Source organism: Gigantopelta aegis, chromosome 14 (genome assembly GCF_016097555.1).
Source record: "Gigantopelta aegis isolate Gae_Host chromosome 14, Gae_host_genome, whole genome shotgun sequence".
NCBI classification, from domain to species: Eukaryota; Metazoa; Mollusca; class Gastropoda; order Neomphalida; family Peltospiridae; genus Gigantopelta; species Gigantopelta aegis.
Window position 1 is genome coordinate 36,019,073 of NC_054712.1, and position 26,668 is coordinate 36,045,740.

At 34.7% G+C, this 26,668-nt stretch overlaps 1 protein-coding gene across 6 annotated transcripts in view; it reads right to left on the reverse strand.

Annotated features, from left to right (window-relative positions):
- Window positions 1-26,668, reverse strand: part of LOC121389454 (WD repeat-containing protein 7-like) — a 65,355-nt gene that overhangs the window by 31,441 nt on the left and 7,246 nt on the right. For 2 of the 6 annotated variants that reach the window (XM_041521086.1, XM_041521084.1), the window contains exons 5-14: window positions 26,055-26,223; window positions 24,721-24,797; window positions 24,058-24,174; window positions 22,379-22,429; window positions 16,550-16,695; window positions 12,553-12,579; window positions 6,832-6,864; window positions 3,831-3,918; window positions 3,277-3,445; window positions 37-119 (exon numbers count right to left, since the gene is read on the reverse strand). In XM_041521086.1, the coding sequence (XP_041377020.1) occupies window positions 37-119; window positions 3,277-3,445; window positions 3,831-3,918; window positions 6,832-6,864; window positions 12,553-12,579; window positions 16,550-16,695; window positions 22,379-22,429; window positions 24,058-24,174; window positions 24,721-24,797; window positions 26,055-26,223 (960 nt within the window). The remainder of the gene's footprint in view (window positions 1-36; window positions 120-3,276; window positions 3,446-3,830; window positions 3,919-6,831; window positions 6,865-12,552; window positions 12,580-16,549; window positions 16,696-22,378; window positions 22,430-24,057; window positions 24,175-24,720; window positions 24,798-26,054; window positions 26,224-26,668) is intronic. The other 4 variants (XM_041521088.1, XM_041521087.1, XM_041521089.1 and 1 more) reach the window with 4 other exon arrangements.

Below are 26,668 nucleotides of genomic sequence, written 5' to 3' on the forward strand. Positions count from 1 at the left end.
AATAAATAAATAAATAAAATTAATAAGAAACTGTACCACTCCATCGAGAACACCAGGTGGGTGTCTGTACATGCAGTCCCAGACATCCTGTAGAGTTGTCTTACACTGAGGGGGCAAAGCTGAAATACAACATTGACAAGACATAAGAATTTATCACAACGCAAACACACACACATACACAAACTGAGACAAATAGAAGAATGAAAGGAAAGTCAGCCCCAGAAATTGACAATGACAACCAGCAATGCCGTTGAGATAGCCGTGGATTTTTAATTCTTCGTAGCATTTTGTTTTGTTTTGGACTATACTCGATTTTGTTTTCCACAGCATATTTAATGCTGTAGATATTTCCTTAATTGAAGGGGTTGGAATGTTTATCAACTTTACATCTTATCTCTTCTTTCTTATCATCAGACTATTACAAACGTTTTTCTTTTTCTTTAATGATACCACTGGAGCACATTGATATATTAATCACTGTCTACTGGATATCAAATATTTGGTCACTGCGACTTGTATTTAAAGAACCCATTTTTTTCATTAGCAACAAAGGATTTTTAAAATAAACTTTCACTCAAGACACCCCATCGGTGTGGGTTATTTCTTGTTCCAGCTAGTGAACCACGTTTGGTATATCAAAGGCCGTGGTATGTGCTATCCTGTCAGTGGGATGGTGCATATAAAGTATTCCTTGCTATTAATGAAAAAACGTAGCGGGTTTCCTCTCTAAGACTATATGTCAAAATAACCAAATGTTTGACATCCAATAGCTGATTAATAAATCAATGTGCTCTAGTGGTGTCATTACACAAAACAAACTTTTCACTCAGACAGGACACATGGCTTGCTCTTTTCAATTCACAGCAACGCTTCTTTTACATCTTTTTCCCAAAATACAGAAGAGCACATACCCTTATGAATTCTCAATGTACTGGTTGGAACAGGACATAGTAATATGGCCACAAACAAGTATGGTACTTATAGTACTTCCCATTCTCCAAAAATATTGTTTTTTGTAAATTATTTCTGTTTAATTTGTCGTAAGAAGAAAAGTAAAAGTGTTTTGAAATAACAAAACATTTCCGATTGTTTTCTAAAGTAAATTGAAAAAGAGGTTCCCAAATGGGAACGACTATAAGCTTACATGCTTGAAACACAAATCACCATCCTGAATGATGCACTGGTCTGGCCCGACATTTTTCAAAATTCTGTTGAATTACTTATTACCCATGTTGCCATTTCATGTTGGATCCAGGGTATAATCTAGACAATTTTCAAGAACCCAGTATCCCGCCAGGATACCACATAATGTTGTGTTTATTAATCCTGAGTGTTTATTTTTCATTGAAACAATGAAAGTCGTCGTTTACTGATGAAGTTAAGTAACAGCATTTTCGAGCTCGAACCCAGACCAATACTACACTGCAACAATATTTCCCCCAACTTGTACCCAGTCTAATGCTACACTGGAGCAATAGCGACATAGCAATAGACTGGGAACTGCTAAGTGGCTATTGTTTTTGTTGGGATGTTTCCTTCCAGTCTACATGTTCCTTAATTAGGCCTAGTAATTCCAAAGTCGATAAAAACACTAAAAAGGCAAGTAGCCATTATAAAATGTTTTCATCCAATACAGCCTTTTTATTTATTAAAATTAAAATTGACTTGCTTGCTATATTTGAATGTCAGGTAACTATATCCAAAAGTGGGATACTAAATTCTCAGGTGGGATACCAGATTTTGAAATGTTAGTATCCAAGTGGGATACTGCCCAAAAATTCCGAACATTGCTGTGACATGTATTTCGAGGAAACTCACTGCATTTTTTCATTAGCAGGAAGGGATTTTTAAAATAGACTTTTACTCAGACAGAAGAGATTGTTAAAGCTATTTTTTTTATACATGCTATCTCACACATGGCTTGCTCTTTTCAATTCACAGCAACACTTCTTTTACATCTTTTTCCCAGAATACAGAAGAGCAGATACCCTTATTAATTCTCAATGTACTGGTTGGAACAGAACATAGTAAGTAATATGGCCACATGTCATGTCATAGGGTTTTATGTGCACATTAAGAACAAGCTGTTGTAGCGCACGCCTGTCGTCCATGACAGGAAAGGTGGGGGGAGGGGAGAGGAGGGACCGCCTGCACTGGCAGGTGCAAGGGAGCACCAGCAGCCCGATCAAATCAGTAGCAGGCGGGTGGGGGTGGTGGTGGTGCTATGGAATTTGAATGGAGCAGTTAATGCCAAAGAGAAAAGGGTGCGCAATTTTGATTGAGGGAATTTGGCGCAATTTTGAACGGTCGGTCGAAAGGTAAATGGCCGAGCTAATATAGGTTTTGATATTAGTGAATCGAGAGTAGCTCGTTTATTTTAGACCTTTACGATGCTGTGGTGTCTCCCTAGGTTGCCCATAGAGCCCTTATAAAGGGCCTGACTGCTTCTGGTCGAGGCATCACCAAGTACCAAGTTATTACCAGCAGCAAGTATTGGGGGTTTGGGTGGGGGAGGCCGATATTCTTTTGTTCAGCTTCCCCCCGAGTGCATTGCAATTGTGTACTTGGAACGGTATTCTTTTGTCCGGTTCCTTATTAGAGTACATGCTGGACCATTAAATGGGGGTGGGTGCATTGTTATCATTAGTCAATGCACCCTGTGTACTGATGCAGTGAGCAGGGTAGTCTGTGTGTGAATCCTAGTTTTGTGTTACGGTTGTACCTATTGTCTTAAGTCACTATGAGTTCAACGGTCATTCATGACCACCCATCCCCCCTCCGTCCTTGTATAGCATTGAATACAATGACGGAGGGGGAGTGCTTGAAACACAAATCACCATCCTGAATGATGCACTGGTCTGGCCCGACATTTTTCTAAATTCTGTTGAATTACTTATTATCCAAGTTGCCGTTTCATGTTGGATCATTGTTTTATATTTATGTGTTACATTTTTATGTTGTTGCATAATGTGGACTATGTTTCTCCGCGTATGATTAAATGAGTTTGTAGGTGAAAGGTTTATGAATCGTTCTAGAATAAAGAAACCGTAGCTTACAAATTAATATTTTGTTACTGTAATTAAATGGGCAAGACAAAGAATCCATTACTGTTATACGGTGTAGCAGATAAGGCAATTCCTACCCTCAGGACAAAATGTTTTTGAGTAAGAGCCTCAGAAAACTTCGGCCCTCACAAAAACATTTTGTCCCTCGTGTTCAATTCTATGATGAAAGTATGAAGAATGAGAAGTTATTTTAAATATGCAAAACATGAACCTGGCAATCTGTCAAAGCTCTCTTGTCTGACCAGAGTCATCTGTCTCTCCGACACGTCTGGCAGCTTCCATATAACCACACGGCCCTCCGAGTCCCCTCGCAGTAACAGTTTCTGTGGCTTCTCCTCTTTGGTGTATTGGTACACCATCGCAGGGGAACATACCAGTGACTGGGAGAAGAGGAACAGAATGACACAACAGCATTTTCAACTACAACTACAGGTTTTTAATATTAGAGAGACGCACACATACACAGAGAGAGAGAGAGAGAGAGAGAGAGAGAGAGAGAGAGAGAGAGAGAGAGAGAGAGAGAGAGAGAGAGAGAGAGAGAGAGAGAGACAGAGACAGAGACAGAGAGGGGGAGGGAGGGAGAGGGGGAGGGGAGGGAGTGAGAGAGGGAGGGAGGGAGAGAAAGCAGACAGACAAACAGACAGACCAAAATAGAGGTTTAGAATGTAGTATGCATGTGGTGAAGTCGGTTGATGGTAGTTACCTGTTCAGAATACAGGTTTAGAATGTAGTATGCATGTGCTGAAGTCGCTTGATGATAGTTACCTGTTCAGAATACAGGTTTAGAATGTAGTATGCATGTGGTGAAGTCGGTTGATGATGCTGATGATAATCTGCACTTTCAGCATTAGCACTGAAAAAAAAAAAAACTATTTGTGTAAATGGACATGTCAAATTTAAATATAAAATCATATTTAAATAGTTTAGTATGTTAAAAACTTTAACAGATTTCTAAATTAAGTAAAATAAAAAAAACCCATAACACTAGAGATGAAGATGATAATAGTCTCGGTTAAAATTTGGATTACAAAAAAGTTTTGTTTTGTTTTGTTTAACGACACCACTAGAGCACATTGATTTATTAATCATTGGCTACTGGATATTAAACACTTTGTAATTTTGACATTAGTTTTAGAGAAAAACCCCACTAAATGTTTCCATTAGTAGCAAGAGATCTTTTATATGCACAAACCCACAGACAGGATAGCACATACCACGTCTTTTGATATACCAGTCATTGGTAGATGGACCACCAACAGGTATTGATCCTAGACCCAACATCGCATCAGGGGAGTGCTTTACCACCCAATACATGTAATGTATGTACTTTTTCATAAAAATGTTTGTACAACATGTACATACCATAGTCTGTGATTCATTGCATCTTAGGCATTCTATCAATGAACTATATCACACCCCTCTTTTCATGGGATACATACCAATGAGTCACATAAAATATAGCTGCACTGCACACTGCAGGGCTCGAATTTAAGAATTTGTAACCCATAGGTGAAACAGCCCACCGACAGCAATTTTGAGCTCCCCTATGGCAAGTTGTATTTTAAGGTAGCAAATAAACATGACTCAAAGGTTATTTTGCCGTATGAAGTCTTTGTATATACATTTTGGTGTATACATTTGGCCATCATTGTGGAACTTTACTGTGACGACAGTAATTTTCATCACGTGGCATAAGAGTGCTATCAGTAACACCCCTGATCTACGGTAATTGATATCACAATGACGGCAATTGCAGTCAGTACCGTCGTTAAGTTCGAGCCCTGCACTGTTGTACTGCACATACCTCGTTATTTTAATTGTTTTTATTATTCACTTACAACAAAATGAATGAATGAATGTTTAACGACACCCCAGCACAAAAATACACATCGGCTATTGGGTGTCACAAATTGTAAGTATATGAAAATATTATTTATATATATTTATGAAAAACCACAGTGTAAGGAGCTGTGGGTGAAAAGTATACAACAAAATTAATGTCACGAAGGTACAGATATGTGCCATATTATTCAACTTCTACATACTAATATTCTGTATACTTCTCCAGCTGGATAGTGCCACAAACAATACGTACATCAAGTATAATATCATATTCAGGCCTAGAACTTTTTTGTGCTGCCAAATTCTAACGCCACATACATGTAGAACCTGTACTATTCAGATTGTATCTTGCCATTGACACACTATGTAAAATTTGAACATAATAATTTATTATTTATAAACTTTAAACAGAAAATTAATTAAATGCAAAAGATTAGTACCAACAATGATTCAAGCAAAGCTGTAAGCCACAAACCTTGAATTCAAGCATAACTCACAAGCCATTTGTCACCAGTTCATGCATACAAAACTTCAACATGACATTCAAAATGTAAGTGTTAACTTAAAACAGGATTTAAGCAAATGGTTGGAATGATTGTTAGTCTACATATAATTGTAATACCTGTATTATATACCTGGTATTCATAACACAATTTGAACAGAATTACATGTCTTGCCTACCATTAAATCATTTAATGTAAGACATTTGGCAAAAATAGAAAAAGAAAAAAAGCTATGATTCACTTTTTTCCTATATTGCAAATGGTAACATATAAAATAAATTTGTTTCACCTCAAAAAAGTTGGGACATGAGATATAGATGTAGCTCTGTTCAATAATATGAATTACTTCCCCTGAAAACTAATTTCCCTTTGAAAGCACCAAACGATAAAAAGTTAAAAACCCCTAAAAACAACTATTGGCAATTAAGAGTTGATGTTTTGAATGCTAAAAAAACTTACAAAATTAGTTTAAAAAAAAGAATTCGGTGTAAATACTAGTTATTTTAAGACACAGTTTGATTAATTAAAATAAAAAAATAAACATTAATTTACCACTTTACTTAATTTTTATTGACACTACATGTATGATCATATCTCAGTTTTCACAAGCAATACTTTTCAGTTACTTTTCTGATGGCAGTGGACATGTCAACTTTTGAATTCAGTCATCCCACAAAAATAAAAGATGGCCGTCACCTTCCAACTTAAAAAAAGTGCCAAAGCCTGAGCAAGGGAAGTAACTCTAAGAAGCATTTGCTACTCCAGGAGCAGGTCCATAAAGCAAATTACTCGCGACTGTTTTAATACATACCATACTAACCGTATCACAAGTGTTTTCCATTTGGCACACATTTAAGTTTATACTAAAAACTAATGACCATCACTTTTGCATGACCTATACAAAGCAATGTCCAGTTATATGCCATAGCAAATATACTAAGCAGCATAATATTGTACCGTGACCCAGTTAAAATACATCATAAAACAATCTGGGCCCTGTTTTACGAAGCGATCTTAGCGCTATGCTCACCTTAAGTGCATAATATAGCTATGCACTTAAAATGATCTTAGAGCTAAGATCGCTTCGTAAAACGGGATCCAGGACAATAATTTGCATTTAAATTTAACTTTAAAACAGACTTTTCCCAAGAAATTTCTATAACATTAAATAATAAAATAAATAATGATTAATAAACTCAATATTTTATTGTGGGATTAAAAACATAATACTACAGAAATATAATGGAAGGAATTATTTTGTCAAATTTATATGTAAAGTCTTAGCTGTAATAAGTAAACTTAATTCTTAAAAAAAATCAATTACTCTTTTATTGTCTGAATCTGATAAATTTGGAAGTAATGTACATGTACTTTAAACTTACTTAACAGCACAACACATCAACATTTTAGCCATTACTTACGTGGAGCTAGAAGAAGATGATCTAGACCGGGTCCTTGGAAAGTGAGCAAATTGTATGATTATTAACAAAACTTTCTGCCAAAATCAACTCAAAATTATTTTTAAAAATAGGTATCTTCTGTGTATAGTTTTATTTAAATTGATTTGACAAAAAAGAAAAAAAAAAGTAAATAAATTATGAAATGAATGCAAGAAATTCCTCACCTTTGCATCTGAAGATCAATGGTGCTTGTAGTTACATCAACTTTGTTGTTTGCATTTAGCAACAACGCTATAGTGCTGGGAAACAGACCTCATGGGTGAATAATCATGCAGGGCTTCTAGATTATGGTAGCCCCACTCCCATGGCTAGTGATATTCAGTGATGGGCTAGTAAATAACTACTATTGTCATGCCAGACAGGGCTTCTAGATTATGGTAGCCCCACTCCCATAGCTAGTGATATTCAGTGATGGGCTAGTAAATAACTACTATTGCCTTGCCTGACTGGGCTTCTAGATTATGGTAGCCCCACTCTCATGGCTAGTGATATTCAGTGATGGGCTAGTAAATAACTACTATTGTCATGCCAGACAGGGCTTCTAAATTATGGTAGCCCCACTCCCGTGGCTAGTGATATTCAGTGTTGGGCTAGTAAATAACTACTATTGCCTTGCCTGACGGGGCTTCTAGATTATGGTAGCCTCACTCTCATAGCTAGTGATATTCAGTGTTGGGCTAGTAAATAACTACTATTGTCATGCCAGACAGGGCTTCTAGATTATGGTAGCCCCACTCCTGTGGCTAGTGATATTCAGTGTTGGGCTAGTAAATAACTACTATTGCCTTGCCTGACGGGGGTTCTAGATTATGGTAGCCCCACTCTCATGGCTAGTGATATTCAGTGTTGGGCTAGTAAATAACTACTATTGCCTTGCCTGACTGGGCTTCTAGATTATGGTAGCCCCACTCTCATGGCTAGTGATATTCAGTGTTGGGCTAGTAAATAACTACTATTGTCATGCCAGACAGGGCTTCTAGATTATGGTAGTCCCACTCCCATGGCTAGTGATATTCAATGTTGGGCTAGTAAATAACTACTATTGTTATGCCCAACGGCTAGTGAAAAAAAGGTCAAATTTTGCAGTTAAGTCTATTTTGTAAATATGAGTATCCTGCCCTCACCCCAACCCCCAATGTTAGTGTTTTTAAGTTCTATCTCCCTCTTTAGGTGACATATCTGATTATTACTATTATTTAGTCAAAGTGTATTAACTTAAAGTAAAGTAGGGCTAGTGAACTTTAATAATGGCTAGCAGGGCTCACGCGAACTGGCGAAGTGAGCCCAAACTTCGCCTTGATCTCGCCGACTTCGCCCTGGTCGTGTGTCTGGAGCGACATCAAAGTCGCCCTGTCAAAACAGAGGCCACATGCTTAGCAACATGCGTTCACGGGTGAATGACCAGGAATTTGGAGATGGCGACATGCGTAATTAAGGATTAATTATCCCGGTTTAAATGTTTATCGTGGTACATTGCTTTTTTGTTGTTTATTACTCTGGTTAAAAACTTCTCCCTCTCAAGGTCTGGAGGGAGAAGTCACTTCTCCTTAAAATTTAGACCTAGCTCGAGCCCTGGGCTAGTAAATATTTTAAATCACTGATCCCATGGCTAGTGCATTTGACCAAAATTCTAGAAGCCCCGAATCATGTCTCCAAAAATATTGTTTCTACAGCTGATTACAATAAAATGATACGGAAATAGTTGTACTGTTTTCCAAAGCTTCAATGAAATATATCTATACACAAATAAATAAAATAGGTTTCCATGAACCCAATCAGTCTCCCATGGATTCCGTGGCAACTTAAAAACAATTCTGTGCTAAGATTAGATATATTCTGCAGCAGAAATTGAAGAATTCTGCGGCATATTCTGCAACATATAATCTGAAGATAATTCTTACAAATTAACACAAGTTGTTTGATTTTCTTTTCATATTTATTTTAAATTCTAATTATATTGTCTTCAAAGTTCCATTTCCATGTCGGGCAAATCACCTAGACCCACAAGATCATCCAAAAATGTCTGATATTTGACTATTTCAGTCTTTCATTGACTACTCACTATGAGATGGTTACCAGTCCAGTTTTTAATAAGTTGCCGATTGAAAAGGAGCAAATGTCTAACTCCAGGCTTCATGTTTATTTCTTTAAATTTTGTTTTATTTTTAAGCAATGAACTTCAAAAATTCTGCGATAATAAAAAAACATTCCATTGCATAAAATTACAAATTCTGCACCTGTTCTGCACGAACATTTATTTTCCACGGACAAATAATTATTCTACACAGTGATGTAAATTCTGCTAATATTTCTGCATCCATGGAATCCAGGAAGGACTGACCCTTGAGAGTATAGACAACTGATAATTTAATGCATACAATTAAAAAAGAGATGACTGATGTTACTGGTAGTAATATTATTTTAGATGTTTTTTTTCTTAATATCCATGTGTTTATATTTACTGTTAAATTAACGTGAAAACTAACACACTATGTGGAGTTACATTAAAAAGACAATAAACCTAAGTACAAGTATCTAGCTTTAAAGTTACACAAGTTTATTTTGTTTAATGACACCACTAGAGCACATTAATTTATTAATCACCGGCTATTAGATGTCAAACATTTACTAATTTTGATGTAGTCTTACAGAGGAAACCCGCTACATTTTTTCATTAGCAGCATGGCATCCTTTATATGCAGCATCCCATAGACATGATAGTACATACCATGGTCTTCGATATACCAGTTGTGGTGCACTGGCTGGAACAAGAAATAGTCCACTGGGCACACCAACAAAGATCGACCCCATACCACTGGACTATGTCCCACCCACTCTACTGTATAAAACATTATTGTAATTATAATAATAATAATAATTATAATATGACATACCCATATCACAAATTGAAAATTTTACCAATGTTTTAGTGTACTGTATGAAAAAAATAGCACTTTAGAATATTTATGATTACTACCAAACTATTTTTAAAAATAATATAAAATGTTGCGGTTTTTCCCCCACAAAAGTTGTATTTAATCCTAACAAAGTTTAAATATACTCAACAACAAAAGTTTAGCAAATATCTTTTATGACGTCTAAATTTACCATAGTTGAATAAACTTAAAAAGAAAACCAGGTCCTCCTGTTGTGTTAAGGCAAAGGTTGATGAGTTTATGTTGTTTGTAAATGGTAAACATTTCAGATGTGAATACTAATTAATAAAAAAAAGGTTAATTTATAAATGTTATGCCATTTCTTTTAACATTAGCTAAACTTTCGTTGTTGAGTATATATTCACTGGATGTAAAATATTAACTGAAATTCAAAAACATGATCTACTTCTGGAGAGTTCTAAATGAACTATCTAATACAGAATGAAAACAAAATCATTACAACCACTCAGTAACTCATTAAACGATGTTTTGAAAACAAAATTAATTTTCTAAAAAGTACAGAGGTAATTACAGATTAATTTCAGGGGATGAAAAAAAGGAGGTCATTACAAAAAGGAAAAGAAAAAAGAACCGTACCAGCAAAATAACAGAAAAGAAAAATAAATTAAAATGTTGGTATGGTTACACTCCATCATGGTTAAATGTAGAAATAAAATCAGTAACATATATTGTACATGTACTTTTGTTTCAGCCAACAGACCTAGGTTAAACAGTATAAATGATTTTGGTCTGGGTAAAGTTTTGTAGACCTACCGTGTATATGTATGTTAAACAACTTTGGAAAGGAAAGAAATGACAGTTTGATGTCTGCACATTTTAAACTAAACCAATCCGGTGTTTTAATTACTAGGCTAACCAAGGAAAGAAGGAAGGAAATGTTTTATTTAACGACGCACTCAACACATTTTATTTAGTTATATGGCGTCGGACATATGGTTAAGGACCACACAGATATTGAGGGAGAAAACCCGCTGTCACCACTTCATGAGCTAATCTTTTCGATTAGCAGCAAGGGATCTTTTATATGCTCCATCCCATAGACAGGATAGCACATACCATGGCCGTTGATGTACCAGTCGTGATGCACTGGCTGGAGCGAGAAATAGCCCAATGGGCCCACTGACGGGGATCGATCCCAAACCAACCGCACATCAAGCGATTGCCTTACCACTGGGCTACGTCTCGCCCCTTAGGTAAACAAAGTAATTGATAAAGTCTCAAAAAAGATTTGTCAGAGAAGAAAGTAGATTATGAAACAAAATCTGAAAATTTTAATATTGGTCATCGGGTATTGAGATTGGCCCAAGGGTTAGGATTGCACAATAGTGAAAATGGCTGCTCCTATTCAGAATGTATGAAAAGTATTAGCTCAAACTATACCTTAACTTTTGGATGGGGAATATGGAATGCTTTGGACAAACAGAAGAAAACCTTAAAGGACTACACAGATGATTAAAAATCCAGAATTCCAAATTAAAAAACCCCTGTCCGATACCCTTTATTTTTGGCAGTTCATCTATATTGCTCATATCACCTTCAAATTTTGGATATGCACTCTGCCTACTACAAACTCTCCCCCTCCTGTCCCAGACTTAGTCAATGGCAAAGTCAGAGATTAAGCCAGGGATGGGCATGCCTGAACTTTCATTCGATATGGGCACGTTAATATAGTTCCTGTCCTGTCCAGAAAAATTTCATCTCTGTTTGTGAAGAGCAAGTTGCAGAGCACAATATGTCACATGAACTGTTGTTCTGTTCACATGTTAGTTAATTTTTAAAAGTTAAAGTTTGTTTTGTTTAATGACACCACTAGAGCACATTGATTTATTAATCATTGGCTATTGGATGTCAAACATTTTTGTTTGTTTTATTAGTAGCAAAAACAGGATAGCACATACCATGGCCTTTGATATACCAGTCATGGTGTACTGGATGGGATTTGCTTTGGTCACATTGTGCAGCTTGAACTTTGACCATTATTCTATTATGATTTATTCAGTTAAGTTTATCAATTGCAGACAAAAGCACTTATATGTAACAGAGGTATTTTAATTTACATTAAAAAAAAAATTGTATACTCCACCAAAAAATACTTATAATAATATTTATCAAAACTGACTATCAGTGTTTAGTTTGGTTGATTATCGTATGTAAAAAAGTTTACATTTGATGCAATTGAAATATCAAAATACTAATCATTCATCTAAACAGTGCAATATATACACATGCATCAGCACTGCAGAACTTTAAAATACTGTACTTCGATAAACGAAATATCTAAACTTGTGCTTACAGTTTTAAATGATAAGCAGAGTCATAAATAGACGATTCGTCACTACTGTTTTTAATATGGAAAAATAACCCACAGACAGGAAAGCACATACCACAGCTTTTAACCAGTTGTGGTGCACTGGTTGGAATAAGAAAAAACCCCAATCAGTTGAATGGATCCACCGAGGTAGTTGGATCCTGCGATGCAAATGCCTCTGGCGAGCGCTCAACCAACTGAGCTAAAGTCCACCCCATCATCATACTAATACAGCTTGACATTGTAAACTATCTCTGAACATTCACAAGGCTGGGGACGGGTGGGGTGGGGTGGGTGGTGGGGGGTGGGGTGTGTGTGTGTGTGTGTCTTTTTAATGTGTAAAGTAACAGAACATGTTAAAAAAGAACATAAACAACTGTAACAAAACAGAACATATCAAACAATGAACATCCTTACCTCTGTACTGCCTTTCCCTTGAGGAGACTAAATTAAAGACATTAGCCAACAGTTAGCTGACTGACTGTTACCATGACAATAGTTGTAATGTACATAGGAAATGTTTATTAGCTGGATGGAGCCTGTCCTCATTCTAACAAAATAAATCAGACAGAACATTTGTATAAAGGCTGATTTCTAGCTTTATTTATTTTATTTTTATTTTTGCTATTTATTTACATGTTTCTATCTCTTAAGATTCACGACAGGGTTTCACGTCACTATTGACTGAAATTGTTACTTGAAATTCTCTTATTATCTCTAAGATATAGGGCAGTCTCATACCACTATTGACTGAAATATATATACTGTTACTTGAAATTCTCTTATTATCTCTAAGATATAAAACAGTCTCATACCACTATTGACTGAAATATATATATTGTTACTTGAAATTCTCTTATTAACTCTAAGATATAAAACAGTCTCATACCACTATTGACTGAAATTGGTACATGAAATTCTCTTTTTACATTAACTTACAGCTACTTAGCTACATAATATTAATAAATAACACTCTCTACAGGCCTTCTCTTAACATTGCTGAAAACCTGATAGTGAAATTACATGATTTTAGAAATGGAATTATCGTTACAGAGTGACACAAATTTATTCCTTCTTATTAATAAACCTAAAAATAGAGCTGAATTTTCAATTTTGCTTTAGAGTTCTGAAACCAAGACCACATAACATCATTAGTGTATGTGTTTGGCATCTATTTCATATGACAATTTACCTCATTTTGGATGTTCGATCAGTGTAATAATGTATTTTTAACTATATTACTTGTTCTGTTGGTAATTATAACAAATTGGTTTCAGTCACAGATAGGCTTATGATGAAATATATCATTGATCATTGAGAGAAGAAACCTGCTGTTGCCACTTCATGGGTTATTCTTTTCTATTAGCAGCAAGGGATCTTTTATATGCACCATCCCACACACAGATTAATATATACCACGGCCTTTGTTACACCAGTTGTGGTGCACTGGCAGGAACGAGAAATAGCCCAATGGGCCCACCGGCGGGAATCGATCCTAGATCGATCGCGCATCAGGCGAGCACTGTACCACTGAGCTACATCCCGCCCTGTACATCTGAATAAGCCACACACATGCACGCACCATTTTCAACTTGATTAAAGAAGTATGTCCATACATAACCACGTATAGGCTGTTCAAACTTGTCAACATTATTCAGTAGCAGATACAGGGGAGGTCCAGAGGTCTGGAACCCCTCTTTTTGAAAATCGACCATAACCTTTAAGGGGAAAATGATTATATTAACTGTTCTGTGTAAAAGGAGAGATCAGTCATCATATTTGGGACCCCCCCCCTCCCCCTTTCAGAAAACCTGCATCAGCACCTGATTGTTGAAAATGTACATTCCATTTGCTTGAGTGAAGGAGAGGAATCTGTAAGCTTTTTTTATGCGGAGTATATGAATTTGACAAAAGAAAAAAATATACAGTTTTGTAGTACCTTGATGGGGTGGGCACAGGAGGAAGTTGTGAAAAGTAGCAATGTCTGTACTGCTTTACTAATGTTGACAAATTTGAACAATCATTAAGAAGAAACCGGTGACAAGAAGTTTAGCCAAACACAGAATAGAATAACACAAAATTAATTTGTCTCAGACTTGACATGGCCAGATAACACACAATTATAACGTGTCTGTTTCTTTGATCTAGCCAAGCTCAGGTCAATCTAAAGGATGTCTATTTTGCTGAACAGCATGGAAATAAACAATGTTTTTGTGTGTCTTGTTTGTTTTTTTTTATCTGCCCAAGCTCAGGTCAAACCTAAAGGATATCTATTTTGCTGAACAGCATGGAAATAAACAATGTTTTCATGTCTCTAGGTGTTTTTTTTTTATCCACCCAAGCTCAGGTCAAACCTAAAGGATGTCTATTTTTCTGTGCAGGATAGATATTAAACAAATTTTTTTTGTTGCAGTTTCTTTGATAATATGGTCCAGCTCAGGTCAAACCTTACAAATATCTATTATTCTAAACAGCACAGAAAACCCTCACAATGCTTTCATGTGTCCAGGGTTTTTTTTTATCTGCCCAAGCTCAGGTCAAACCTAAAGGATGTTTATTTTGCTGAACAGCATGGAAACAAACAATGTTTTTATGTGCCTTGATTTTTTTTTATCTGCCCAAGCTCAGGTCAAACCTAAACGATGTCTATTTTGCTGAAAAGCATGGAAATAAACAATGCTTTCGTGTGCCACAGGGTTTTTTTTATCCACCCAAGATCAGGTCAAACCTAAAGGATGTCTCTTTTTCTGTGCAGGATAGATATTAAACAATGTTTTCATGTGTCAGTTTCTTTGATATGCTCCAGCTCAGGTCAAACCGTATGAATGTCTATTATTCTAAACAGCATGGAAAACACCCACAATGTGTCTGTTTCTTTGATTTGCCTAAGCTAAAGGTCAAAACCTAAAATATGTCTATTTTACACTGTACCATACAAGAAAAGGAATGTTTAACAATACCTCAAGATGTTTTAAACAATGGCAATATGGTGCAACATATGGTTAGTTTGACACACAGTCTAGATAGTGAGATAGGAAAACATCTGGTGTCACATTGTCTACTCTTACCAAACAGAAGTATGGAATCTTTAATATGGACTTTCCCACATAGTTAAAGTTAGTTTATTTAACGACACAACTAGAGCACACTGATTTACTAATCACCAGCTGTTGAATGTCAAACCAGTTGGTAATTCTGACATATAGTCTTAGAAAGGAAAGGAAATGTTTTATTTAATGATGCATTCAACACATTTTATTTATGAATATATGGCATCGGACATAAGGTTACCGTTAAGGACCACACAGATACTGAGAGAGGAAACCCGCTGTTGCCACTTTGTGGGCTACTCTTTTCAATTAGCAGCAAGTGATCTTTTATATGCACCATCCCACAGACAGGATAACACATACCACAGCCTTTGATATACCAGTCGTGGTGCACTGGCTGAAACGAGAAAAAGCCCAATGGGCTCACTGATGGGAACTGATCCCAAACCGTACCTACATAGAGGACACTACAAACAATGGCCTACATATACCAGTTGTGTGGCACCGGAGCAGCACCGAGTCATATACTGAGATATTTAAACATTAAATAGCAAAAATAGATTTTTCTCACTGGAGTAACAGATTCTCAAGTTTGTGGCGACGGGAACTGTTTTACTTATAGTCCGTCCCACAGGGAATGCCTTTTTTCATGCTACGGAATTAACTACAAGTTATTTATTTCTGAGCCGCTGTTTTCTAAATTGGACACAAAAATAGTATTTTTTAGTTATTTCCAAAAAACTTTTACTTTTTTTCAAATAAAACTGAACTTATTTACAATTTTTTTTTTGCAGGATGATGAGATGGACTAGTCTATCAATCATTATTTTCTTCTTTTTTCTGACAATCCACAAACTGTTTTTCCTGAGATATTTGTTTGCTATGACTATTTTCCCCATCTTGAGTTTTGGTGGTGAGATATACGTGCTCATTAATATACACAATGAAATGGTTAAAAATATCTTTAAATCTAAACACCAACACACATTTAAAAAAGAAGAAAAAAAAAGAGTAACCCTGGCAATTAACCATAACAATCGACATTGCTGTGGAAATAACCACAGTGCTTTCAGTTTGCTGTGGCATTTATTTTGCCATGAAAGTTAAATAATTTATATCACGTTCCTCAATTATTATTATTATTTTTATTTTTTTTACATTGACAATTAAACTCCTCTTTTACACATTAACTGCAGAATTGGAGACTTTTTCCACAGCATATGTTTTTGCATTCTTTGTTCCCTATGGCCATTTTTTTCTCAATTGCCAGGGTTGAAGAGACAGTTAGTATTAAAAGCACAGCCTGAAACTGTTAGTTAGGTATATAACAATCATGCCGAGACTCGATGAAGCCAGTATCTTACTTGGTGGGGAGTTTGTAGAGGTAGCCTTTTCCGTCACTGCTCCAGACGATGACGCGATCCACACTGATGAAGTCGCCACCAGCCCAGCGCTCTCCACAACGATTCGACTCGGAACACAGCAATGAGAAATCTCCCGCATCATAAATCTGAAAAAAAGAGAGAATTTTTATACACAGTTAAACTTTTTTTTTTTTTTTTTGGGTGTCGTCTTCCACCAGATATGAAATGAATGACAATATTTTAAAACAGAACAGGTATATTATGCGACTATAAAATTTAAAAATGAATGTTTAATACCCAAATAGAAACTAACGCGATCTGTAGTTTAAAAAAATGTATGAGGTGCCTTTTTAAGCCAGATATGAAGTAATGAATAACCAAACTTTAACAAAATCATGTGAATATGAAAATGAATGTATGTTACCTGTATGGAAACTAGCATAATATGCAAGTTCAAAAACAACTGTAACTTGCAGGCTTCATCAAAACTAAAATAATTAATAACCATAATTTAATGAAATAATGTGAATATGAAAATGAATGTATAATACCCATATAGATACTAGCATAATCTGCATTCAAGAGACTGGCAGAAATGAAAATTAGTTATTGGGAAACAAAGAGAATGAATGTTCAGTAGAAAACTCAAGATGTTTTTGTTTTTTAATTAATATATATGACTATTATAACTGTAAATTAATTTTTTTTATTTGAATAGAAAGATTGAATACATACATGTAAACATATTAAATCAAAGAAAGATCGGACTCATGTTACCGGTTTCAAATATATGACATAACATATACCACAGAAGTGGTTTTCTTCTCACATTTTGTAGACCACATGTCACAAAACCATAATCATGGTATATTTGACAACAGTCACTGGTTATGAAAGTAGTGTGATGCCATTCATTAAAACAATTCAGTCCTTTCCACAGTGATTATTAGAAGGAAGAAGATGTTTGTTTTGTTTAACAACACCACTAGAGCACACTGATTTATTAATCATCAGCTATTGGATGTCAAACATCTGGTAATTTTGACATATAGTCTGAGAAAGGAAACCCGCTACATTTTTTCATTAGTAGCAAGGGATCTTTTATATGCACTACACCAGACAGGATAGCACATGCTATGGCCTTTGATATACCAGTCATGGTGCACTGGCTAGAGGGAGAAATTTATTAGAAGGTGGCTGGTAGTGATATTTAGTGGAAGTTGCCGATTCCACTGCCCTCTTTTTTTCATGCTTAGAACTATATACATGTACCTCAGTGTCTTCTGTAGAAAATAGCAGCTTACTTTTCTCAAACAGCCTCCTGCTTTCATTTAACACTATGTGGGCTCTACTCATAATCTGGACGATTTATTCATCGTATTTATTACTATCGTTATAGTAAGCTATACGCACACTGCATATCATGCAAAATACTCTAGTGGGGTAACATTCCTACTAAATACCGTACTTGTTACATACATGTAAGCTAGCACTGCACATTGAAATAACCAACAGTCTAGCTTGCCTATTAAGAACAAACAGATGAATACAATAACATACTATCTAAACTGTGCTGCATCTCTTTCTACATCTTTCCAAACTTTTAATTCCATTTTGCTTGATGTCCAATAAAGAAGTAAACTTCAAAACATTATGCTTTAGCTTGCTAAAATGACCAGGGCCCATGCTTATACCGGTAAAACTTAAAGTCTAGACTTTAATAAAGTCCAGACTTTTAACGTAATGCTATTTGAATGGCGTTGCCATGACGTTAAAGTCTGGACTTTATTAAAGTCTAGACTTTAAGGTTTTTAAGCATGGGACCAGTTCTATTCCTTATAAATCAGGGGTGGGAATTGGTGAACTGTAAAAAAAGAGGAAATCTAGAAGGGGTCTGGGAAATTCCTGAAATCCTAGGTTAAAATCTGTGCCATCTGACACATTTTGGAAGCAAAAAAATTATTAAAATGTGAGAAAACGCAATGTTCCATGAGAGGGAAACCACGGATCCAAGGAGAATTCCCAGCCCTGATAAATAAATACTGAACACATTTATTTTTCTGTATGGTTTTTTGCGCAACATGTTATTTGATGGCTGTAAAAAAAAAAAAAAAAAAAAAGCTATATGAATGATATCCCCAAAACCAGTGGTTATTTATTGATTAGTCACCATATGAATCATTTTAAACTGCTCATAAATACATGTATCAACAGATAGCTATATGTTCCAGCGTGTGTTTTATATGTTTGAAACATCTCAAGCTTGTGAAACATTTTTTAAATATATAATATATTAAAGTGGGCAACCTGTTAAATAATGTACTATTATACAGCGTTTGCAACAAGCACTTGTCCGTTTGTCCTGACAAGTGAAAATCTATTCGGACAAACAAAATGCACCTTGGTGCTTGTCCTGTGGACAAGTGCAAATGTGAAATGCAGTTTTATTTTCAGCAATCAAAAACATCATCCTGTACTTGAATAAAACAAACCATTTATTTGGACAAGTGAAAATATTGGCGGACAAGTACATTTCTAGACGTATTTGTCCGTTGGACTAGTAAAACATTCTGCTTATTTCTATCACTGTTATATCATGTTTTCATTATTGTATTATATCATATGTATTAAATTACTGTAGTTTCATTTGCAATTTTCCACAGAAAGCTTTATTCAGGCAGGAAAGTTTTAAGCAGGTACAAATATAAAAGACATGTACCATAGTGTAAAATGTGTCCAGTAACTTATTGTTTAATATTGTTTTTATTGTGTGTATACAGGAATGTATCAATGGAGATGCATCTACAAAGCAGGTATGGATATTTTTATAAACCGGTACATTTATATATTGAAATGATGAACGACAATTTATTGTGATGTCTTATAATCCATTTGATGGGTGCATGTTGAAATTTGTATTATTTAAAGATGCTGTGAAAAGAAAGAAAGGAATTAGGGAGTTAACCCTTACTAAGAGTGACGGCACCGAACATGCCATCAATTTAATTACGTTGTGGGCATGACAGCACTATGTGTCACTATTAGTTTAATTTCAAGAAAAGGCTCAATCCGTACTTAGTTATTCCAGCACAGACAGGAAAAGGTTAAATATCTGTGAGAAGATTTTAGATTTTATAGCCTATATGTATGAAAAGACTGAGAGAAAAAAAAGTGAGAAATTTTTATCAATTATAATACATGTATATTGTTAAAATTAATTTGTGTGTCACTATATTTTTTTTCTATTAAGAAACCCAAGCCACAGCACCGCTAAGGCTTAAGAAGGTAGATTAAGCCACATAAAATGATCACAGCTTTATGACGGTTACATACATACATGTATATTAGAGGTTATGAGATTTGTTTGTACCTAAATGGATTATATTTTATTACATTCTTATCAATGTACCAAAAAATAAAAGAAGAAAAAGATTATATTTTGGTTTTGGATCAAATAGCATATACACGTACAGTACAATATTATCATACATGATATAATTATACTAAATTTATGTGTTAAAAATTCCTTTTATCAAAAATAGCAAATGTAAATCTGGTGTATATAATAAAATGTTATAACATAACAGATTTTTAAAGGTTAAATTAAAACTTTTTAATTTAATTTTAGGAAATGAAATTTGTTAATATGTGTACTTACATATTTCATGTGACATGCAATTAAAATACATTAATTATTGGATTACCTATAGACACATAGAGAGGCTGAGTTAAAACTAGCACCGCTATCTAGTAAAAGTGTTAAAATTTAAAATAAACTAGATCTAATGTTAAACTAGCTCCAAACTGAAACAAACACAGGTGAATGCAGACATAGCCAGCAAAGGAAATAAAAAAAGATGATGCAAGATGCTACAGGCAGCTATATCCTTGATGGTGGTGAGTTCTCGTTTCACATATCGCAAATGTTATTGCTTGTTACTGTATCACACAATCTTATCAAGCTACATTGTATGTTATTTTTTTATACAATGTGAATTACTTGTTTTAGATATTAAATCTCCTGTGAATTCCACCATAAGCCTACAATACGTGGCAAATGGGGCAACTGCCCACCTAGTGCTGGAACAAATCCTCAAATTCGGGCAAAAAATAATAGAGATGTTCGGGCAAAGTGTGCTAACATGAAGCCTTTTTACCATGTATTTCCATCATTCTACCCACAAAATTAGTTGTAATCCATGTAAAAATGCATAGTGATTCATTTCCAAACCCATATAGCCATTTGGCAGTAATACCAATTAATGTAAAAAAAAAACCCCACATTGCTATCCTGATTCAAGCATTTTCGTTTAATTCGGGCAAAAAGCAGCCTGCCCCCCTATAAAAATAGGAGCCTGTATGCTTATGAATGCCACAAGAAAGAAATTCCAATATAAATAATTACAGTATTTAATATTCTATATTTCAATGCATTTACTTTCACTTAATCAAATGTAAGTGTGTAACGGCTACTAATAAAATGAGATTAAAACAAATATGCCAGTTATTTAGTGCCCAATAATGATCTACTAAGTTTAATTAAGAACATTTTCTGCCTTGTATTTCATTAGTATGTAAAACGAAAAACATTTAAGTTACTCCATGTTTAAATGACTTTTCGTTTTTACCAATACAGATAATATACATCTACCAGTAGTTAACCACACCTTAATGCTTTTAGAAGTATTCACATGAATGTTTGTTTAACATGATTATTCTGATACAATGGTCTAAATAGGGAGAGAAGAGGGTTTTTGTTTAACGACACCACTAGAGCACACTGATTAATTAATCATCGGCTAATGGATGTCAAACATTTGGTAGTCATCAGAGGAATCCCACTACATTTTCCTAATGCAGCAAGGATCTTTTATATATATAATTATATGCACTTTCCCGAAGACAAGAAAGCACATACTGGTTGGAACGAGAAAAAAACCCAATCAGTTGAACGGATTCACTGAGGTGGTTCTATCCTGCGATGCAAGCACCTCAGGCGAGCACTCAACCAACTGAGCTAAATCCATCCCCCAAATAGGGAGAGAAAACGTTAGTTGCTATAGGCTATTAAGACATCTGAATCATCCGTTTATAATGAAAGCTCACTGGGTTTGCATAATATTTCACTGAAAATCATTATATAAGATGGAACAATTTTTGAATTCTGCAAATGTTTCACATCAAATTTGTAGAAAGCAAAACTAAAAACCCACATTACTTCATGAGACATAAAAGATTCATAAGATAACACTTTGTATACTTTTATTCATAAGATAACACTTTGTATACTTTTATTCATAAGATAACACTTTGTATACTTTTATTCATAAGATAACACTTTATATAACAAACTACAAGAGTTAATTCTTTCCACTAAATTTATAAGTACTTTATTCCATAAACTGGGGAAACTACTTCAGTAAGAATATGAAAAAGAATACCATTATCTGTAGTCCGTCCCATCCTACAAATATGGCTTTTTTTATTAATAATTTCAGTTTGGTTTGATGTAAGAAAAAAAGTAAATGTATTCTGGGAATAATTTAAAAAATACTATTTTTGTGTGCAATTTACAAAAGAATCGGCTCAGAAATAAATAACTTGGAATAAATTCCATAGAATTTTAGGCCATCTCATTGGCTGTTGGGATGTTCAAACCAGACCACTCGTGGGGTGTGTGTGTGTGTGTGTGTGTGTGTGTGTGCACTTGTGAGGACAGGTAATGTGAAAAGAAAAAGGAGTTCCCTGTGGGAAGGACTATAACTATTATATGGTTTCAGTACCTAGCAATGTGAAACGAGAAAACACTGTCACAACAAACCTTCTTACCCGGTTATCCTTGCCTCCAGAAGACCTCGTATGGGGTTCAAAATTATAAACCTTTAAATCAACAGAACAACTTAAAAAACCAGCATTGATCAACACAGTGGGCTGAGTTTGGTCTCGGCATCAGAAACAGAAATATAACATACTACAACAATTGTAAATAAGTAAAATATGCTATTTGTTTATAGAGGGACACGGCTTATAAAACCAACATGACTATTACTCTTTAACACAAAGACATGTGTATGCCTGCAGGCGTAGTAAGTACCTTCACAACAGAATTAGAGAACGAAGGAAATGTTTTATTTAACGACGCACTCAACACATTTTATTGACGGTTATATGGCGTCGGACATGTGGTTAAGAACCACACAGATATTGAGAGGAAACCCGCTATCACCACTTCATGGGCTACTCTTTTGAGTTTGCAGCAAGGAATCTTTTATATGCACCATCTCACAGACAGGATAGCACATACCACTGCCTTTGTTACACCAGTTGATGAGCACTGGCTGCAACGAGAAATAGCCCAATGGGCCCACCGACAGGAATCGATCCTAGGTGGGATTTTTCCCTGAAAGGCTGTAGTATGTACTGTCCTGTCTATGGGAACAATTATATTGAAGTTGCCTTGCTGCTGATAAAAAACAAACATGTTATGTGCTGTACTGTGTCATTAACCAAATTTCCATCCTTTTTCTGTCTTTCTTTAACCCTTGTAAATAATAAAAACATGGATATTATATTGTTCAAAATCCAAACTGAAAAATGAAGAAAGCAGATAAAACTATGACAAAGCTGAATACGAAACTATCGATTAATTATTTAACAAAATAGGATAATGATCCTAATTAGAATCTAAAACTAACTTTTATTAATTTAAAAGTACTAAATATTATAATGAAACAATTGGCACGTATTAAAGAGATTTTAAAGTATTATTCTATGGTTAATAATTGTACTCACAGATACACTACATGGTGTGATTTTAAAATGCCAAACTAAACAAAATAGCTGAATGTTTGAAAATCATTTTTATACGACCACAAATAATTGTTAGTTTAAAAAAAATAATAAAAAAAAATATATGCCATATTTGATCTTCTAAATCCAAAGGGCATTTACTAAAGACTTTTTAAAAACAAGATTCATCATTTAATAGTGTCCAAAGATATTTAAAAAAAAAAAAAACGCATCAACCCCCCCCCCCCCCCCCCCGATTTATAGCAAACCAATCTTGTACAATGTTTTTTAACTGAACAACAACACAACAGCTTCTCTAACCATGAGATTCTGCATGTTATTTTAGCAAACAACAGAGCGGTAGGAGCAAATAATCTTAACACTGCTGACCACAGTTTATTGCTTTACGGGAAAAAACAGTAGTTTTTTATTATCAATACAAGGTGCAAAATTAAGTCACACATGTGTGGACTAGGCTTACAGATGGGTGCATTTATGAAGTAACATTGGTAACTGTGAAAAAGTACCAAAAAAAAAAATTAAAATAAAATTACAGTACACACTAGAAATATAAAATGCTTACAAAGAGACTTTGTGAGAATGTACATAAATATTACGGCATGAAGGCAGGTAAAAAAGTAGCAAACTGACAAAAATAATAATAATAAAAATATTAATGTTAATAATCTCGTGTAAAAAAGAAAGAAAAAAGCCATTACCTGCCAGTACTTGGAACACACTATGAGAACAGTTCTCTGGTTATACGAACAGCATGTCAATGTTTGAGCATTCAAACACCGAATCTGTTTCGACTCATCTTCAAAGACAATTTTAGCCTTTAAAAAAAAAAAAAAACATTTAGCAGGAAATAAAACTTCTAAATCATGTGTAACAAGATTTCCAATTACATAATTTTCTACCCAAATATCCAACTGAAAGTTAAGTAAATTACAATTTTATATTCGACTCTGTCTGAGAAAGTAATGGTACACAGATAACTAAAGGAACATCAATGATCTTGGGAAATGTCTTTGTCCTGATTGTGACCTCTTTCACCACCTTTATTTTATAATCGCAAATACAATGTTTGAAATCATACAGTAACAATAAGGATTCCCATCGGGATGCTATATTTCCAGTTGATGGTGTTGTTACAAGAATTTTATTTCATAGAATACATTTCCTCTGAAATATTAGTCACAAGACTTAATGTGCAATGCTATACAATAACCAGATAAAAAAAACAGCTTTGGTTTGTCTAAAGTATTCCTTTGTCTGACTGATGGTCCATATATTTGGATAGTTGTAAAAAACACGTTTTCAAAAATATAAATTTAAATTAAAAAAAATTAAACTCCTTTATTCCACCAATTCTTTTTCACCTTGGGTTCTGATGATAACGTCCAAACTTTGACAGTGCCAGAATTAGAAACTGCTAACACTACATCATCCGAGGTACCTACAAAATAAAATTATTCATCAAACATTATAATTTGTCCACATTTTGACTACAGAGTATGAACACCTAGGCTCGTTTTACATCGCGATCTTAGTGCTAAAATCACATAGTTACATTATGCACTTAAGGTGATTTTACCGCTAAGTTCGCTTTGTAAAATTAGTTGTGAAAAGTCTTAACCATCATATAGCTTTATCACTAAAAATTATACACATTATTAAAACACAGGCTTAAAACTAGAATAGTTAACTAATCCGAAGCTTGAGAAAATAAGCCGGCAACAGGCACATTTCAATCACTCTTTGGATGTCAGCACTGGCTATGTTTTTATACTACAATTTTCTAACCTATTATTTTGAGATGTGCCTGCCATTACTACATTCTAAGAAGCTGCTAATTTTACTCCCGAGAAAGCCTGCTTTATACAGGTGTAACGTTGAGTGTTCTGAACTTTGTCTTTGATTAGTTTTAAACACTCTTTTAAGACTTTTATCCATTTAAGCTTTTAATTTTGAAATTTGTTTTTTAATAATACTGCAACCCTATGCACCAACAGATTCAACAAAAATTTAACTACTATTTAAAGTAAACGATATATATAGATTATTTTCAAGCTTGTGTGTTGTATTGATTTTATGAAACAAATGTCAGAATTCTTGTATTGTCCAAGCGAGAGTAAGGGTAATACCTGAATCCTGGCATAAATTTTTAAAAATCAGTAAGATTCACATGTGAGTGTAATCATTTCTTTATGATCCATATATTTATTATTATTTTTTAATGAATAACAAGGACCATCTCAAAATGTTTCAACGACAATTAGAAGGAGATGACGAAATGACATCGTATTTCACATTCAAAGTCTGAGCTAGGACTGAGGAAGCAACGTCATATTATGACGTCGTTTCCCAAAATTACGTCATTACACTTGTTATTACACATCTTCTAGGTATTGTTTTTATGAACTCGGTTATGTTGAACCATGTGGATAATAAAATGTTTTATTACCCACAGGGTTACAAATATCTTGGTACATATCAAAGTGATACATCCCACTAGAATGCCAAGTGGGACGTAACACTTTTGACGTCACATGATGACGTCATCAATTAGCGCAATACAACCTTACAGGAACGTCAATGAGTGAAATAATTTTCAATTGTCACGAGTTATAGCGAATGACAATGAAAATTATTTCACTCGGGACATCAAAATTATACGAAATGGAAGCTTGTTTAATATTCTATAAGTACCAACCATCTCTCTTAACCGGCCTCAGAACACAACAAGCACTGATCCAATCTGGAACTACTTTGGAACACAGACTGAAGAGAATCTCAAAGCTGGATGGATCGATCACATGGATCTCGGGGTAGTAACCACTGCACACTAGTCGGAGTTCTTTAGATAGCTGGAACTTGTAAGCCTGGTTAAAAAAAAGATGAACCAAGAACAAAAATGTAATTTGTGTCATTCAAAATAATAATAATAAAGTACAGATCCAGTTAGCCCTAAAAACAAAATTGTGTTTTCCAAAAAAGTGCAGAACTTTTTTTAGATGGCATAAGTGACCTGCACATGATTTCATTTCAACTTATTTTCATGCATATATCCAATTAAGGTTCAAGCACACTGTTCTGGGCACACACCTCAGCTATCCTGATTCAGGCATTTTCGTTTACTTCAGGCAAATATCAGTCTCTCCCCAAAAAAAACCCCAAAATGAGAGCTTGTACGCTATTGGCATTTTCATTTAATTCAGGCAAAATTTAGCTTGCCCTTTTACAAAGTGGGAGACTGTACGCCTATACGGTTATTATACCGATAGTTTATTGTCAGGTGTCTTATCAGGTGTTAGCCTGATTGCTACA